The sequence below is a fragment of the Vigna unguiculata genome, chromosome 2 (genome assembly GCF_004118075.2).
Source record: "Vigna unguiculata cultivar IT97K-499-35 chromosome 2, ASM411807v1, whole genome shotgun sequence".
In the NCBI taxonomy this organism is placed as follows: Eukaryota; Viridiplantae; Streptophyta; class Magnoliopsida; order Fabales; family Fabaceae; genus Vigna; species Vigna unguiculata.
The window spans coordinates 8,130,325-8,148,949 of NC_040280.1; the positions used below are offsets into that span (position 1 = coordinate 8,130,325).

At 36.4% G+C, this 18,625-nt stretch overlaps 1 protein-coding gene across 2 annotated transcripts; it reads left to right on the plus strand.

Moving 5' to 3' along the window:
* The first annotated feature begins 1,067 nt into the window (after window positions 1-1,067).
* Window positions 1,068-18,101, plus strand: LOC114173002 (cationic amino acid transporter 1-like). 2 transcript variants are annotated; one of them, XM_028057185.1, is made up of 5 exons: window positions 1,068-1,169; window positions 15,843-16,232; window positions 16,310-16,707; window positions 16,801-17,160; window positions 17,233-18,101. In XM_028057185.1, exons 2-5 carry the CDS (start codon window positions 15,851-15,853, stop codon window positions 17,884-17,886), a joined length of 1,794 nt encoding a protein of 597 aa, XP_027912986.1. In that variant the 5' UTR covers window positions 1,068-1,169; window positions 15,843-15,850; the 3' UTR covers window positions 17,887-18,101. The 2 variants fall into 2 exon arrangements, with proteins under 2 accessions (XP_027912986.1, XP_027912985.1); XM_028057184.1 differs by having other exon boundaries at window positions 1,072-1,169; window positions 15,717-16,232.
* The last annotated feature ends 524 nt before the right edge of the window (window positions 18,102-18,625 follow it).

Here is an 18,625-nt window from a genome sequence, read left to right on the forward strand (position 1 = left end):
TGCTAAAACACTTTCCGAAATAGATATAATACTTTTTGAATGAGTTTTTCAAAACATCCTATGTATGAAATTTTTCGAGACACAATACTTTCTGAAACAATTTGTTTTTTTTACACTTTCTTAAAAATTAAAATAAAAAACTCACTTAAATGATGATAAATTTTGAATTTTTCTTTATAAAAAGAAATGAGCATTGGGAAAACAGATAAATAATATATAGATACACAGTTGTGCACATAAAAGATTCTTAGGACAGATACAACAAATAATATGTCCAAATATAAGGGAAGCAAACCCTCTGAAACCTCAACTCAAGAAGAAAATGACCAGTTACTTACTCACTACAAACAAAGAAATATATGTGTCTTAATTATTTTCACTTTCTTCATGTCCCTTTCCTATCACCTATTTTAAATTATTTATACTCTGTATAAGTGTTACAACTACATCAAGGTATGAACACTATCAAAAGAGGTAGTCTAATTTTTTCTCCATGTTTGTTAGCTGTGCATAAAAGATTCCATCAATTCTAAGTGTTTCTTTAAAACGGTGCTATTAAGGGTATTTTTGAAACTGTATTTTCATAATCATTTTTAGAAGAGAAAAGAAAAAGAAAAAGAAATGAGTAAATGTCTTCCTTGTTAAATTTAATTCATACACAGAAAATTAGAGAGAGTATATGAATTGTTTATTAATTAATTAATTTAATTTGTGAAGAAAATATTTCAATGTTTCTCTCTTGAAAATACTTCGGAGAATTTTGCTTTAGTTTTACTAAAACATGCCAGATATTTCTTCTTAATAAAACATGACCGAGTTTTCTTCTTATTAAAACGTAACAGATTTTTTTTTTTTAATATTTAGGTCATTGTAATAGGTTTACTTTTACCTTATGGATATTTTGAATATGCAAAATTGTTTCCATCGGAAGCATTTGTCAGGGTTGTCTTGGTGCCGGCAGGACCTTATAAGTCAAGGGTTTTGTTTTATTAATTTATAAATTCGATTTTTCCTATATATTCAATACAAATTAATTTATAATAAATTTGTGATAAAGGAAGGTTTTTGATTTTTGGTTTTCTTCTTTCTTTCTCATTACTTGAGAACAAGTTGCATAGAAGAAGCCTCTGCGATTTTCATCTTCGGATCCAAAGTCACAAAAACAAGAGGTATGCATTCTATATTTATATCTATATTTATACATATTCTAAATATATATTAAGAGAGTTTACATGAATTACGTTCATTTTGAATCATGGGGACTTTTTGTTTCATCTCTTAATTTACTTTTCAATGGAAAATAATCATTTTTCTTAGGGTGGACAACACCGGAGGCAAACAAATAACAAATTCTAAATGTGTTTTTAATAATATTGTCATAATCCTAATTATTATAAATAAAAATAACAATTTTCTTTGTTGGGAATGGTTGTGAAATAGAGGAAGACAGAGTTTATTCCGAAACACTTTAATTTAATTTTTAGATTTAAATAGTTTTTATTTTCATTATGTTTGTTCAATTTGTTCAATTTGATTTTCATTTTTTTGTTATACCTTTTAATTAACTCCTAATTTCTGTCAATTTTGTTTTTTTTATTAAAGGTATTTAAATAGTTAATGTAGTGCATGTTACGTAGGGATGCCAAAAAAATTTATATTTACGGATATCCATGAATAAAACATGCAATAAGTAGGAAATGAATACTGTAAATGGATATCCGTAAATAACATGTACATATATTTTTTATACCCACACGTTAACAGGACAGGTACGAATATCATAGTATTCGTACTAGTGGATATCTGTATCCGCTATACTCTAATTTAAATAAAAAATAAAATAAAAAATCATGATTAAGACATTAACATATTAAGTTTGAATGAGTTATTTTTATTAGTTGATTTTCAAAAATCTACATTGTTTTTGTAAATTCTCATTCAACACTCTTTAAATGGGTTATTTACACTTTGTTTTAAATTTGTGAATGTTATGCATTATATTTTTATATGAATTTATGGTTAAAATATGTTGTTAAATATTAAAATTTTCCTCTTTAAATACCTGCGAGTATTCGTGAATATCCGTGGATATTAAAAAAATATACAGATACCCGCATAACGGATACCCACACGAATATGGGTACGGGTAAGACGGATATTTAACTATCGGGTAGGGTATGATGGAGCTATTATCCGTACCCTACCCTTCCCATTGACGTCCTAAATACCACATGTTTGTGCCTGTTTTTTTATTTATTTTTTTAATTTCTTTAATTTAAAAAATAATTTTCCACATGTCAAGTAAACATCATAGGTTTTTTCGTATTTTTGGGTCCTTTTGATTAGTTATTTGTAAAATTGGGTCGTTTGAATTTTTTTTTTTTGTGAAATAGGGTTAAGTCGTTAAGGGAGAGGATGACATTAAAGGTGAAGTCGTCCTCCTCCCAACCGGTTCCATTTTTTAAAAAAAAAACGAAGTCGTCAAGTGCAAACACGATTTGTACAAATCTGAGATTGAAGTCGTCTTCACTGCTAACGACTTCGGGGAGTGGAAGGGGTCTTTGACGGCACAACTCTTGATGAAGCGCTTGTAGGTCTGGGGCTTGTCTAAACGGCGGACGACGGACCAGACTTCTGGTGGAGCCTGGACGCGTTGGGCCAGAAGGGAAGGGCATTGGCCGGCGCCGACGAGGTAGGTGTGGTGCTCCGTGATGAAGGGGACGAGGGAGCTGAACTTGTGCGGTGTGAGGCCGGAGGGAGGGTTGAGGTGGTGGTTGGTCGGGATGCGGTGGTTGTCATCGGAGTCTGGCTCCGATGTGGAGGCAGAGCTCTCATCTATTTCCATGGCGGAGAGTGAGAGAGGGTGAGAGAAAGAGCATGAGAAGTCGTCAGCTATGAAGACGACGACTTCAACCTTAGATTTTCATAAACCGTTGTTGCACCTGACGACTTTATTTTTTTTTTTAAAAAAAAGTTGAAACCGGTTGAAGGGAGGACGACTTAACCTTTAATGTCGTACTCCCCTACCACGACTTAACCCTGTTTTACAAAAAAAAATTTAAACGACCCCATTTTACAAATAGCTGGTCAAAAGGACAAAAAAATACAAAAGCCAAACATCATAACATGTGTCAATATCAATATCACATGTCAATGTCACATATTAGTATTTGGTTGTGTTATTTTCTTTTGTTCAATTTAGTTTTTCGCTATTTTTCTCCACTTCAATTTCTATCTTCATTATTTTTGTTCAACTTAATCCCAATTATGGTTAAAATGAAATAACTTTGTCTCTTTCAAATTTATGCCAAATTTAATGTTTTTATACACATTATACAAATAATTTTTTAATTATAAATTGAATATAGTTGTCATATTTAATTATTAAATAAGATACAATTACTTAAAATATTAAAATATAATTATTAAATGTTTTCTTCTAATAATTATATTATAAAATATTAATACTTTTAAAATTAACATTTAAAAATATTAGAAATATTTTAGTAAAGTATACTTACATTTCTAAAAATTTCTAAAATTGACATTTAAATATAAAACATTTTAGATTTAAAATCTAAAACACAATAAAATTATTACAAATTTTAGATTTAAATGTTAATTTTAGAAATGTTAATATATTTTTCTAAAACATTAAATAATTATATTTGAATAATATTTTAAATAATTATATTTTATTTTACGATTGAATCTAATAATTATATTCAAATTATAATTAAATTTAATAATTTATAGATGAATTTAAAAAAATAATTTATAGATGAATTTAAAAAAATAATTAATAAAAATAATTTTAATAAAAATATATAATATTTATAAAAAAATAAATATGGTCTCAAAAAGGATAAAATTATTCAATTTTAACCAAAATTGAGACTAAATTGAATAAAAATAGACCGAATTAAATACAAATAACGAATATAAAGACTAAATTGAATAAAAAGAAATAATATAACCACAAAGTGACATTGACATATGACACAATTGTGACTTGATACGTGAACAATTTTTTTTAAAATTAAAAAATTAAAAAATTTACAAATATTAAATAAAAAATCAAGAGCTAAATGTGACATGCAATGTTCATTAATGTCTATTTATACACCCTCAGTAAAAATGGTCAAATTGACAAAAATAAAAACCTAAATGAATGTAAAACGAAAATGGTAACCAAATTTAATAAAATAAAAAAAAATAAGGAGCATTGAAGCCTAATTTTTATATGTTAATGTCATAGGCCTGAACAAAGTTACCATGTAAAATGCATGAACGAATACAATTGATAAAGTTAAGAGCATATTCGGTGAGAGGAAATTTTGAAATTCTGTTTTGAGGTGGAAGGCATTGAATGAGTTTTAAATTGTTGGTTTGTTTTCGGAGTGAGATAGTTAGAGTTGCGTAAAATAGGGCTGATTGAATGATCTGACTTTAATAACTTGGAAATTGGATTTAGAGTTAAAAGAAAGAGTGTTTTATTGACTTAAACCGAAATAGGTCAATTTTGTCTCGGTTTATCTAATTGGAATCTAAATAGATTTAGATTTCCATGAATTTAGATTCCCTTCTAAATTTTATTGTTATTTTTAATCATAATTTCAAAATATATGTATATTGATTTTAATGTTTTAAAATAGATAAATTTATTTTTGAACATATTAAAATCAATATATTTTGATGATGATAGAAATAAAATGTTAAAAAATCAACATAGAATGGATTAGTTAGTATTGAATTTATCCTTCAATTTATTAACAAATGTGATTTTAAAAGTAATAAGGTAATTTTAAAATGTTAAAAATAATATTATTTTAATATATAAAATTTATGTATTAAATTATTGTATCTAAAATTTAAAACTAATTTCATTAATATGACTTAAATTTGAATAAATACAGTACTTTTCAACTTTTAAGATTTATAATTTTTTTTAAAATCAGATCATAGTAATATTCATTTAGTCTAATATAAAACTTGGTTAAATTATTTAGTCCATTTAAAACATCAACTTCATCAAATAACTTATTTTTAGAGGTCATGTAATCATAAAACAATTTTTTTTTTTTGTAAAATAGGAGACATGAAATAAATAAATAACACCTTGATCATAATATTAGACTAGGTAAAATAAAATATTAATATTGAATAGATTAAAATAATAACTTAATAGTAAAGCAAAAAGTAGTGTGATAAACACTATAAACTTAAAAAAATATAAGAGGAATACAAAATAAAATAAGTACAATAAGAGAACAAGAGTATAAAAGAAATTTTCTGTTATCAAAGTAAAAATCATTTAGTCTAATATTCATTTAGTCTAATATAAAACTTGGTTAAACTTTTTAGTCCATTTAAAACATCAACTTCATCAAATAACTTATTTTTAGAGGTCATGTAATCATAAAACAATTTTTTTTTTTTTTTTTGTAAAATAGGAGACATGAAATAAATAAATAACACCTTGATCATAATATTAGACTAGGTAAAATAAAATATTAATATTGAATAGATTAAAATAATAACTTAATAGTAAAGCAAAAAGTAGTGTGATAAACACTCTAAACTTAAAAAAATATAAGAGGAATACAAAATAAAATAAGTACAATAAGAGAACAAGAGTATAAAAGAAATTTTCTGTTATCAAAGTAAAAATCACTAATTAGTTGTCCAAATCAAATATATACATTCATTGTGGTGAATAAAGACTATAAAAGAGTGTTTAATATAGGGATATACAATCAATACAATTAGCCAAAACAAAACAAACAACAATCATAAATAAACAAGAATATGAATAATCTAAATAGGGTCGCTTCTACGAATTATTAACCTTTTTAAGTCTTTAATTCATTTAATGCTGAAATCATAGAATTATTCCTTTATGATCTTTTCACCAATTAGTTCAATTCCAAAAAAGTGAATGAATTCTCGATTATAACTAAAAAATTTGCACTCTTCTCTTACTCTTTCCTTATTTGTTGTCACTATTTCCAATATTAAGTATCCTTAAGTCCTCTCTCAAGTGAGACAAAATAGTTTTACATATTTGAGCATATTTTTCACATGTAAAGGGAGTCCTAAAGCTAACAAACATCTCCTTAATTACGTAGAACTAACCACGCGAACAAACTCAAAACTTTCCTCGTAGTAAAGTCTTAGTCAATATATTGGTTTCCCTATCATCAATATGAATATTTACCTAATTCAAACAACATAACTTCAGAAACATCTTGTATATATTGACACCTCACATTAATATGTTTAAATTTTGAAAGAAAAAAAAGTTAAATTCTTACCATGATTAATAACTATCTGACTATCTACAAATAATATATATCTTTCTTGAGGAAGACCAAAGTCTTTGAAGGAATTTGTTTCACCATAACAAGTCTTTAATGTGTTAGTAATGAGAATGAATGATGTCTCTTTAGTAGGCAAAGCTACACACACTACAAGAAATTTTTTAAATAATGACCCATTTTAGTAACAAAAAGTATGTTTAGAGACTAATTTCTTCGATAGCTAAAACTTTAGTAGCTAATGTTAGTGAGCAATTTAGATACCAATTCATAATAGAAACTATTAAAATTATAAATTTAGAAATCAATTATAATTTTTTAATCACAAAAGAAATTATTTTAATCACCAATAATTTTTAGTTTATAAATTGGTATCTAAATTGGTCAATATAGTAACTAAGTATTTTTAGTCACTAAAATTGATCATTATTTAGGAATTTTCTTGTAGTGACATTTGTAGGAGAAGCTTTTATGACAACACTCTTTGCAAAATTAATGAAAGAGCATGAAGTGGAATTTTTTGAATCAATATCTATAATCATATATGAAATTAAGCACCTTACCAAAGTACGTTTAAAAGAAAGTTTAATATTAGTAGTACCATAAAGATACTACAAAATCCATTACATTACATTGCAATGTTCTCTACTAAAGTTTAACAAAAATATACTAATTGTAACAACGTGTGCTATATACCACCATTGCATGCATCAAACTACCTATTGCAAATCCATAAAGAACCTATTTCATACTTGTTTCCTTAGTTTGTGGACTTTGTTTACAACTTAAATGAAGATGAGTAACAAAAAGAGTACTCACTACCTTGAATTATTCCATATGGAATATCTATAATACTCTTTTGATATAATGTTGTTGTGATAAACAAAGCTTCTTCTCTTTCCTACCTCACATTCTTATACCAGGAATTCATTTATCACCTTCCACGTCGTTCATGACAAATGACTCACCCAACCACTTTTTAACTTGTCAATTGTGAAAATATCTTTTCCAACAATAAACATGTCATTAACATACATGATAATGAATCATCACCAAACTTTCTAACAGATAAATGGTCAATAATAGTTTTATTGTAGTCTTGTTGACACATAATAGACTAAACCTTCTTATAACCTTGTCTTGGAGTTCACTTCAAAATGTATATGTTCTTTCTCAACCTAACATAATTCTTTCTTACCCTGGACAAGAAAATGAAGTTGCTTCTTGTGAATCTCTTCCCTCAAAGCACCGTAAGGGAAAGTAGTTTTCGATCCATTTTCTCTACCTTCAAACCAAAATTAGCATTTCAACTTAATGTAACTCTATGATGGGTGACACTTTTACATGTGGTAAAAATCTCACTAAAATCAACACCCTATAACTAAAACCCTTTGTCACTAATTTAGCTTTATACATAGAAGGAGTAATGGAATTCCTCTCATACTTAACTCCGATAAGTCCACCAATCATTCAAGGCCTTCTTACAACTTCACCAAATAAAACGTGTTATTATCATGTAAGGATTCTATCACATTTTTCTCATCTTTGTTATAGTTTTTTTCGAGGGAAGCATTTTCTCTCTATTTGTTCCATTTTATGCAATGAAGACACTGCACAATTTTGAATTTTACGTAGACTTGAAATTACTTATGTTTTTATCTTTACCACTCTTTAGTTCACTCTTATGGTTGTTTCCCTTATTTTTAATAATAACTATTATTTATAGAGGTGAAGTACTATAAGCCTTCAATCTCATCTCCTCATTGTCTTTGGCATTTCATAATAAGTGTAACCATATGGGGAAACATTAATCATGGAAACCCAAATGTTTTCCAATAAGTTAAACAATAGGAATAATCCCATCACATTTGTTCCGGCCTAAAACCAAAGGTTTCTAATTGGAGACAAAAATATCAAGAAATTTCCTAACTCAAAGAAAAATACTTAGGCCAAAAAATCATGGTCGTTGCAAACATACTCGCAATGTGAAGGACAGTGTAGATCAAACACTGTGAAAGGCAAACGACAATTCAAACAAGGCACGAGAACTTAAAAGAAATCTCAACTCAATATCATGTTCATGTAGGATGATGAAAACAAAATTTGAGTTAAAAATGATGGCCATGTAGAGTAATAACTGGTCTCTTTTAATTTCATTAAAATTCTCAAAAATATTTTAAAACTATTTATGCTAAGATATATTATACAATATATTATTAAATGTGAATCAGAGAATGAAACCAAAGCATATATCTGAGTAAACTATGATAGAAGCACACTTTTATTGAAACAACATTAGCCCTTATATAGGTGAGCCAATGTAACAATACACATGGTTACAAAATAGAAAACAAATTTAACAAATCCATTAACTAATTCTAACTTAATTTCTTACATCCCTCCTCAAGTCAGAAACAAACTTCACATTAACCAAACCAATAAGCTCTCTCAGTAGCTTAAACTTAACATATTTAAGAGCTTTTGTAAACAAGGTGCAAGTTGAACTTCAGACCTGCAATATTCCAGTTTCAGCTTTTCCAAATTCACTTGTTCACATAGGAAATGAAACCTTGTTTTTATGTGCTTACTCTTCCCATGACAAGCTGGATGCCCAGCCAAATCGATGGCTCATTTGTTATCAACCATAAGTTTTGTTGTTCTACTATCTCCAATTTGCAATTTACTAATTAGATTCCTCAACTAGGATACTTGACATGTTGCATCCGATGCAACAATGTATTTTGCTTCGCAGGTGGAGAGAACCACCACAAATTCCTTCTTTGAACTCCAACTAATAGGTGCTTCCCCAAAGAAAAACAAGTAGCCAACTGTGCTTTTCCTGTCATATTTGTCAAGTGTGATTGTTTAGGTTCCTGCATAAACCTGCTTATGACTCCAACATTGTAATTAAGGTTTGGTCTGGTGTGACACAAGTACCTTAAACTTCCTACAATCTTCTTGTATGAAGTAGGATCAAAACACTCATCTACATTATTTTTCTCAAGTTTCAAACCAACTTTCCAAGGGGTCCCTACTGATGCGGCTGCCTCCCGATCGGTATGTCCTTGGTGTCTCTGCCCGCTGTATTCGATCCTTCGTATTAGTTCGGGGGTTCATATCAGTCATTGCCACCTCTGATCGATGTTTCTTCTTGGGGCGGCTGTACGAGGCGATCTTCAGCCCAGCGGCGTAACATTGCCTCGCAATCTGCTGGTCGGCATGTACAGTGCATATCGTCCCCTTGTCTAACGGGAACTTCATTTCTAGGTGTAAGGTGGAGACGATAGCCCCAAAGACGTTTAGGCAAGGCCTTCCTAGCAAAACATTATAGGAAGTGTTAGCTTCAACTAGGATGAACCTGACCCTTACCTCCCGTCCGTCTCTACGAGAACCGATCCTGGTGCGGAGGTCCAAGTATCCCCTCATATCTACCCGCTCGCCCGAGAATCCGACGATATTCTCGTTGTAGGGGACGATCAAGTCTTCGGAGAGGTTCATCTTCTGGAAAGTCTTCCAATATAGGATGTTGACGGAGCTTCTTTGATCAACCAGGACCTTCCCGATCCCGTACTCCGCCACTTCGATGGAGATCACCATCGGGTCATCATGATCCGGGTCGGGCGCCTTAAAGTCTTCATCGGTGAAGGTAATGGGGGGCATCGATCACACCTTCTTCTCCACAAGATGGACCGACTTGAGCGCCCTGACATGCCTTTTTTGAGCGGACGAGCTCGATCCTCCTCCCACGAATCCTCCTAAGATAGTGTTTATATACCCCCTTAAGGATTTGTCTCTGCTCCTACTACGACTTCTCGGGCTCTGGTGTTCTTTGGAGAGTTCCCCCCTTCGCCGGTCGGGCTCCCGTTCTTGCCGCCTTTCACGCCTTGGGGGGGCTTGCCTTCGGATAGGGCTCCTATTCTTCGCCTGGCTTTGCGGGGGACGATCCTGCCTGATATATTTCTTGAGGTGCCCTTGTCGGATCAGCTCCTCTATCTTGTCCCGGAGCGTGTGGCATTCTTCCGTGGTGTGGTCGATAGTTCGGTGATATTGGCAGTGCTTGCTGCCGTCGGCATCAAGGGGTGGGGGTTTTCTTCTAGGAGCCGGAAGTGTATCGGCGCTAAAGGCCTCCTGCAAGATCTTTGCCCTGGGACGGCCAACGGAGTGTACGTGGTGAACTTGGGCATTTTCTTCTCACTAGGCCGAGCGAGCTGTTTGCTCGGTCGGGTGGCATTTTTCTGTGCGATCGCGTCCTCCTTCTCTCTCTTCTTCACCCGAAACTCCTGCATATCCTCCATTTGAATGAACTTAGCCACTCGTTTCCTCATCTCTTCCATCGTTTTTGGTTTCTTGCGGCTTATCTTATCCGCGAAGACGCCCGACTGCAGGCCGTACGAAAAATGATGTCGGGCGATCTTGTCACTGAGGTCCTTGATCTTGATTGACATCCAGTTATACCGGTCGAGATAACTCCTCAAGGATTCCCCGTCTTCTTGGCGAATGTTAACCAAATTGTCCACTGTCAGTATAGCCAGTCGCAAGGGGGCGAACTGCGTGCTAAACCTGGCTTTCAAAGTGGCGAAGGAGTCGATGCTGTTGGCCGACAACTCGGAGAACCACTCTAACACTTCCCCCGTCAAGGAGGTTGAGAACACGCGGCACCAGATCGGGTCGCTCACCGCATGAAATATCATCTAGTGCGTGAACACTCGCTTGTGATTATCCGGGTTGGTCGTGCCATCGTATTTATCAAACATTGGCATTTTCCACCGCTCGGGCAGAGGAGTCTTCAGAATAAACTGAGTGAAAGGGAAGTTTCCCGCAACGTGGATCGGTTGTCTGGAAGGGTGACCTCCTCTGCTAGCCCTTGAGCTTTCGGCCATTGTATGGGATGCATTCCCCCTGGATGCTTATGTTCTCTCCACTTGCACTGGCTGCGACTGCTCAGCTCCCGTTGGGGGGGGGGTCAACTCTCCATCCGCTCGGCTTCTCGGTGTTGCTGCACCCTGCTCAAACGAAGAGGGTCGGGTACAGTTGGGGTTGAGGGAATGGCTTCGTCTTTCTGCCGAAGAGCGGCGTTCTCCTCCCGCAGGGCATGCATCTGTGCATCTCATCCATCCGCTGCTGCATTGCCCTGATAATCTCTCTCGTATCAGCCTGATCATCCGCCATCCTTCCTCCGTCTGCGTTGCTTGTCCTGTTTCTTGTGGTCACCATAAGGGTATAAGGTCTGCTAACGGCTGCTCGGCCCCACGGTGGGCGCCAAAATGTTTCGGGTGTAAGGACCAATCACCTACTATTAACACTAAAATTATCCCTCTTTCTCCTCTATGCGTTCTTCTAAAGTAATTTGCTGTATCCTCCGTTGCACACAATCTTCCTTCTTCCTCGATCGGTCGGGCGGACGATCGGTGTACCTGTCTAAAAGGTTCCGATGCTTAAGTTAGTTTTAGGGCCGAACGGTCGATAATTATAACCACTGTAATAAATGCGCATTAAAGATCCTCACCACCTTACCTCGAGACCCTGTTTATAGTTTCCGGTGTGGGCCTGTGAATAGGGCTCCTTAATCGCGACCCAATAGCTTTTTAACTATGATTACTGACTTGCTTTATTTTAATTAATTTGGCTGATTGGTCCAGTTTTCCACCTGGCTGATCGACCGATGGTTGCACGGCCTGGCGGGTTATCTTTTATGGGTGAACAGTTTTAAACGATTAAAGGTGTTTAACTCGTCTGACCGATGGGTCGGTCGCCTTAAGGTCCGCTATAGACCGTAGCTAGCAGCCTGTGGCTGCTTGAGTTTGGTTTGTTAGGCCGATGCACCGATAGGCCGTTCAGTACACAAGCCCTCCCAGCCTTGAGCGATGACGAAGGTGAAACGCGAAGGTTTTTAGAAAAAGACTACTGTGCCGAGGAGTCGGTGGACCACACAGTACATAAGCAAATAATGAGTTTTCCTTCACCACTTAAATTCTTAACATAAACCCCGAATTCAGATGTGCACTTCAGGAACCCTATCTAACAAAGAAATTCATCAATTCTCCTATTCCAAGCTCTTGGATCTTGTTTTAGGCCATATAAAGCTTTATTAATTTTGTAGACCATGTGTACTTGCTCTTTAACTTCGAAACCACGAGGTTGTAAGACATATACTTCTTCCCTAAGAAAATAGTTTAGGAATGCGGATTTAAAATCCAGTTGATGCATGCTCCAACCTTCTTGGTTTTCCACTGACACTACTAAACAAACTGTTTCAATGCGTGCCACGGGAGCACATACTTCTCCATAATCCACTCCTTCCCTTTGCAAATACCCTTTTGCAACCAAGCGAGTCTCACTATTTCACCTTTTGGGTTTACCTTTGTCTTATAAAACCACTTTAGCTCAATTGGCTTCTTATCAATTGGTAAATCAACTAACTTCCAACTGTTATTCTTCTCAATCGATCTGATTTCTTCCTTCATAGCCTTCCATCATTTCCCATCTGTCTTTGAATCTTCAAAACTGAGTGGTTCTGCTTCAACAATAAAGGCAAAATGAATCAGATTACCCTTAGAGGAAACCATAGAATCATGAAGGAAATCATAATCTTGCTTATGTGTTGGTGGTTTCTTAACATGAGATTAACGTCTTATTGCTTCCTGATCATTGCTATCAGCCACATTTGATCTAGAATTATCTGCAAAAATCACCTTAGATTGTGCTTCACTAGTCGTAGACTACTACTAGTTCCATTTTGTTATTTCGTCGATTACCACATCTCTACTAATACTCACTTGATTCGTTTATGTATCAAAAAGCATATAGCCTCCTGTTGAATGATACCCAACCAGTACTTGTGGTACCCCTTTATCATCCAATTTCTTCCTTAGTTGATCAGGAACCGGTTTCCAACATAGCGAACCAAAAGTCCTAAGGTGTGACATGCTTGGTTTCACACTTGTCCAAGCCTCCTCAGGTGTCAATTTCTGCAAAGTTTAGTGGGACACCTGTTCAACACGTATGAAGCAGTGCTTACTACTTCTCCCTAGAGGAACTAAAGTAACTTCTTCCCACGTAACATGCACCTTACCATGTTCATCAAGCTCATATTCTTTCTTTCGACACAACCATTATGTTGGGGCGTATAAGGGGGAGTGACTTCGTGCACCAAACCTTCTTCTTCACAAAAATCTATGAATTCATTGGAAGCATATTCTCCACCTCCATATGTCTGTAGCACCTTCACAGTCATCCCACTTTGCTTCTCTGCTATTTTCTTGAATCTTCTGAATGCATCAAACACTTCACTCTTCCATTTAACAAGATACACCTGTGTCTTTCTTGTAGCATCATCGATAAAAGTACAAAAGTACTTGTTACCTCCAGGTGTTTCGACTTGTGTGGGACCACAAACGTCAGAATAAACTAGCCCCAATTTCTCGGTGGTCTTTATGGGTAACCATTTGCTAAATCTTTTACGAGTTTTTTTGCACTGCACACAATCTCTGCAAACCTCTTCTAGAACGTTGATCTTGGGTAGACCAGAAACCATTTGATTGCTTCCTAACTGATGCAAATCTCTGAAATTGAGATGGCAAAATCTTTGATGCCACAACCATTCTGCCTTAGCTTCTACTGTAGAGAAACACTGATGTTTCAAAGTCTTCGTCCCAATCTGAAAAGTTCGATTATGGGACAGTTTGGCTTGAATTACTGTTCTTTTGTATTGATCGAACACACTTAAGCAACTGTCCTCCATCTTCGTTGAAAACCCTTTTTCAAGAAGTTGCCCAAGACTCATTAAATTAGTCTTCAAACCTGGCACGTATAGTACATTTTCTACTATAATTTCTCTTCCATCAAGATCCCTTAAAACAACTTTTCCCACTCTTACTATTAGACTACTATTATCAGCAAACCTGATCCTCCCATGTGAGGGTGGTTCTTGAATGTTCACAAACCAGTCCTTCCTCCCGATCATATGAGTTGAGCAACCCGAATCCAGATACCACAAAGACTCATCGTTACTCACTATCTCTGTCTGTGCCATCAGTATTACTACTTCAGAATCGGACAACTCTTCTTTAGCAAGATACACCTGACTCTTCTTGCCTTTCACTCCACCGTTACGGCATTCGCGGGCAAAGTGTCCCGTTGACAACACTGCACCTTCCTCTTGTCAAACTTCCATTCCTTTTCATCATTCCCAAAAGAGTTTTCCTTTCGATTACCCTCTCTTGATTCACCTATTGACTTCCATTTCGTCTTGTTAGCCTCCAATTTTCTGCTATTCTTTTGACCATCCTTTTTACTCCTTTCTTTATATCTAGTTCTTGCTTTAAGAGCTAGTTCTTGAATCCTTTTTGGCTCATTGATTCTGCACTCGTGAGCTTCCAATGAATGCTGCAAATCTTCTAAGTCCATTGATCACACGTTTCTTCAATGGTCACCACCAGATGGTCAAATCGTTGAGGAAGAGTCCTCAAGATCTTGTCAACCATAGATTGATCTGTGATGCTATCCTTGCATGCCCTCATTGCATTAACCAACTCCTGAATTTTGTCAAAATATTTTGCAATGGTCTCATTCTCTTCCATCGTCAGAAGCTCAAACTTTCTTCTTATCGTGTGTAGTTTCACCTTTTTATTCTTGTCATCATCTCCGTACGTCTTTGACAAGAATCCCCCATGCCTCCTTAGCAGTCTCTGCCTTCGAGATCTTGTTAAAGATTTTGGAACTCACACACTGATACAACAAAAACTTGGCCTTATCATTAAGTTTCTACCGATTCTTGAAAGCCTTCTTCTCTTCATCACTAGCCTTTTGCCCTGGATCTTCAAGACCAACCAGAATCACCTCTGACAGGTCCTGATACCCAAAGATTACCTTCGTCTTGATTCTCCAATCATCAAACAACTTCCCCTCACAGGTATTGCCCCTGGGATGATGCTTCCATTACCAACCATCTTCCTTTGTTTGCTGAGTGAATCTTGAAGATTTCACATTGTTTGCTGAGTGAATCTTGCAGATTTCACATTGTTCTTGATTCCAATAAACTCGATCTTGGACTATCAAGATAGCTACCCTTCACTTCACAGGCCACTCACTCAAACCTTGATCTTGATACCATATTAAACGTGAATCAGAGAATGAAACAAAAGCATATATATGAGTAAACTGTGATAGAAGCACACTTTTATTGAAACAACATTAACCCTTATATAGGTGAGCCAATGTAACGGTACACACGGGTACAAAATAGAAAATGAATTTAACAGATCCATTAACATGTCTCCAAGTAAGGGTTATAAAAATTTTAAACTACAGATGAGAGGGAAGTATCAACTACCGATAGAACCTAAATTTGAAAATTTATATTATCTTAAATGTTCCCAAAGCTGCAACTTGTCTATGTAGGGTCACTCACATCACTTTCTAAGCAAAAAATATCTCAAGAAAATACAATGAGGTTGCTAAAAGAGTTCTACACAATCAAGGATTGGTTATGGTGCACTAAGTTATGTGTTATTGAGGAGCATGCAGAAGAAATAATGGAGGGAAACGACGAGAACAGAAGGTACTCTGAGGCAATAACGTTGGAGTCGTTCGAGAGCTTATCAAAGTACAAGAAAGCGTTGTTGGAGACGCCATGGAGGCTAGTGGATCGAGTGACGGGTCGGTCCATGGAGGAGGTGGAGTTGGTGGAAATGAAGCGGCGCAGCCACCACGACATGAAGAAGACGCTCACATGGTGGGATCTCATATGGTTCGGAATGGGCAGCGTCATAGGTTCCGGCATCTTCGTCCTCACCGGCTATGAGGTCAGGAACCACGTCGGACCCGCCGTCGTTTTGTCCTACGTTATCTCCGGCGTCTCTGCCATGCTTTCTGTCTTCTGCTACACCGAATTCGCCGTCGAAATTCCCGTCGCTGGTATCTTTCTTTCTTCTGCTACTTCTTTACATGTGTTTTTCAAACCTCACCAAGGTATAGAAATGGATGATTATTAGGTGGTTCGTTTGCGTACTTGAGAGTGGAGCTCGGCGATTTCGTGGCCTACATAGCATCCGGCAACATCCTTCTGGAGTACGTGGTGGGCGGCGCCGCCGTGGCACGCTCCTGGACCTCCTACTTCGCCACTCTCTGCAACCAAGACTCCGACAAGTTCCTCATCCATATCCACCACCTCTCTGCCGACTACAGCCACCTCGACCCCATCGCCGTCGCCGTCCTCTTCATCATTGGCCTCTTCGCCGTCTCCAGCACCAAGGGCTCCTCCCGCTTCAACTACCTCGCCTCCATCCTCCACCTCCTCGTCCTCCTCTTCATCATCGTCGCCGGCCTCACCCAAGCCCGCGCCGCTAACTACTCCTCCTTTCTTCCCTTCGGACCCCGTGGCATCTTCCAGGTAAACAAAACTTTGAATCATTTGCATGATTCAAAATCAGTTTGAGTAGTTGAGTTTGATTAGTTGATGAATCTGATCCATCCCTACTTGCAGGCGGCGGCGGTGTTGTTCTTCGCGTACGTGGGATTCGACGCGGTTTCCACGATGGCGGAGGAGACGAAGAACCCTGGCAGGGACATTCCGTTGGGGCTGATAGGGTCGATGACTTGCACCACGCTTGTGTACTGCATGCTGTCGGTTACCCTCTGTTTGATGCAGAGGTTTTCGGAGGTTGACGAGAATGCTGCTTTCTCTGTGGCGTTTGAAGCGGTAGGGATGAGTTGGGCGAAGTACATCGTTGCATTTGGGGCGTTGAAAGGAATGACGAGCGTTCTCCTTGTTGGTGCTGTGGGACAAGCCAGGTATCTCACTCACATCGCTAGAACACAGTTGCTACCTCCATGGCTTGCTAAGGTACGTAACAACAAATAAATCTTGCCAAAATAACACAGACATGTCTGACAAAAACCCTTTTTATACTGAAAGGTAAATGAGAGAACTGGGACACCCATCAATGCCACGGTTGTCATGCTTGGTGCCACCGCCATTGTTGCATTCTTCACAAGCCTTGATGTTCTTGCTAACCTTCTTTCAATCTCCACTCTCTTCTTGTTCTCCCTTGTGGCACTGGCCCTGTTGGTTCGCCGCTACTGTGCAAGAGGGGTGGCTACACAACCCAACATTGTGAAGTTCGTTCTGTGCATTGCTCTCATATTGGGTTCTTCTGTTGCCTCAGCTGTTTACTGGGCCAACACCACGAAATGGGTTGGTTACACCGTCATGGTGCCGCTTTGGCTTCTGGGAACAGTGGGGATTTGGGTTTTGGTCCCGATGACGAAGAAGCCAAAGGTTTGGGGTGTGCCACTGGTGCCGTTCCTGCCATCAGCTTCTATTGGCATCAACGTTTTCCTTCTTGGGTCGTTGGATAAGGCTTCGTTCAGGAGATTTGGACTGTGGACTGCGATTTTGCTGGTGTATTACCTGTTTGTGGGATTGCATTCCTCTTATGACATGGCACAGATGCTGAAGAAGGAGAGAGTGGAGAGCTTGTCTGAGTCAAAGTTGGATGAAGAAAATGTTGTTCCATCACAGACAGAGTCTGGTACAAAAAATCAAGATCACAATAACTTAAACAATTGATTTTGCTGCTGTTTATGTTCCACTCTCTATGTGTTTATTGTTCACCTGAAATACTTCGAAAAAAATAAGGTTTGTTTTAAAACAAGTTCTTTTAAATTCCCAGGATTCTGTGATAAAATGAAAAGAAATGAAGGAGTCACTAGACCTATATTACTTAATTTTGTACTCCTTAAATCAACAGGAAATTATAACAGTGAAGCATCTATATTCAAGTAGAGGTACATCTGTAATTCTTTCTTTGGAGGCAAGAAGTGTTATATATTTATAATAATATTGAAAAAATAATAGCTTTGTTGAGTCTCCCTCCTTTTTAGGATGGTGCATGTTGTTGCAGCGAGATCTTTTTTACATGTTGATCCCACATCCACATTTTATGGGATATTATTTTCCACACTAGACTTCAGTTACAGAGTTTGAATTTTTTCATCACCTATAAATAGGAGCTTAAATACTCTTCCAAGACAGAACCTTTCTCATCTCTCATTTTCTTATTTCTTCCTTCTCTTTTTTATCCTGGGTTACTTATCTTGCTAGTTTTTGCTATCCTCGGAATATATCCGAGATGTTTCTGTTGTACCTTAGGGGGTTTGCGCATATATTGCGGATAAATCCTTAAGGATAGTATTTTCTACACGTCTCAGGAATTCCTTTTATTTATGGTTTTATCTATTTTATGCATATTTTGCCTACGATCTTAAGGATTTATTCATGGAAATACACATAGAAAATCCTGAAAGCT

Excerpts from the sequence above, each read along its gene's own strand:
- LOC114173002 (XM_028057184.1), top strand. The coding sequence starts at position 15,764 with ATGAGGTTGCTAAAAGAGTTCTACACAATCAAGGATTGGTTATGGTGC. Across the intron at positions 16,233-16,309 it reads CGTCGAAATTCCCGTCGCTG|GTGGTTCGTTTGCGTACTTG; the intron begins GTATCTTTCTTT and ends GATGATTATTAG. Across the intron at positions 16,708-16,800 it reads GACCCCGTGGCATCTTCCAG|GCGGCGGCGGTGTTGTTCTT; the intron begins GTAAACAAAACT and ends CCCTACTTGCAG.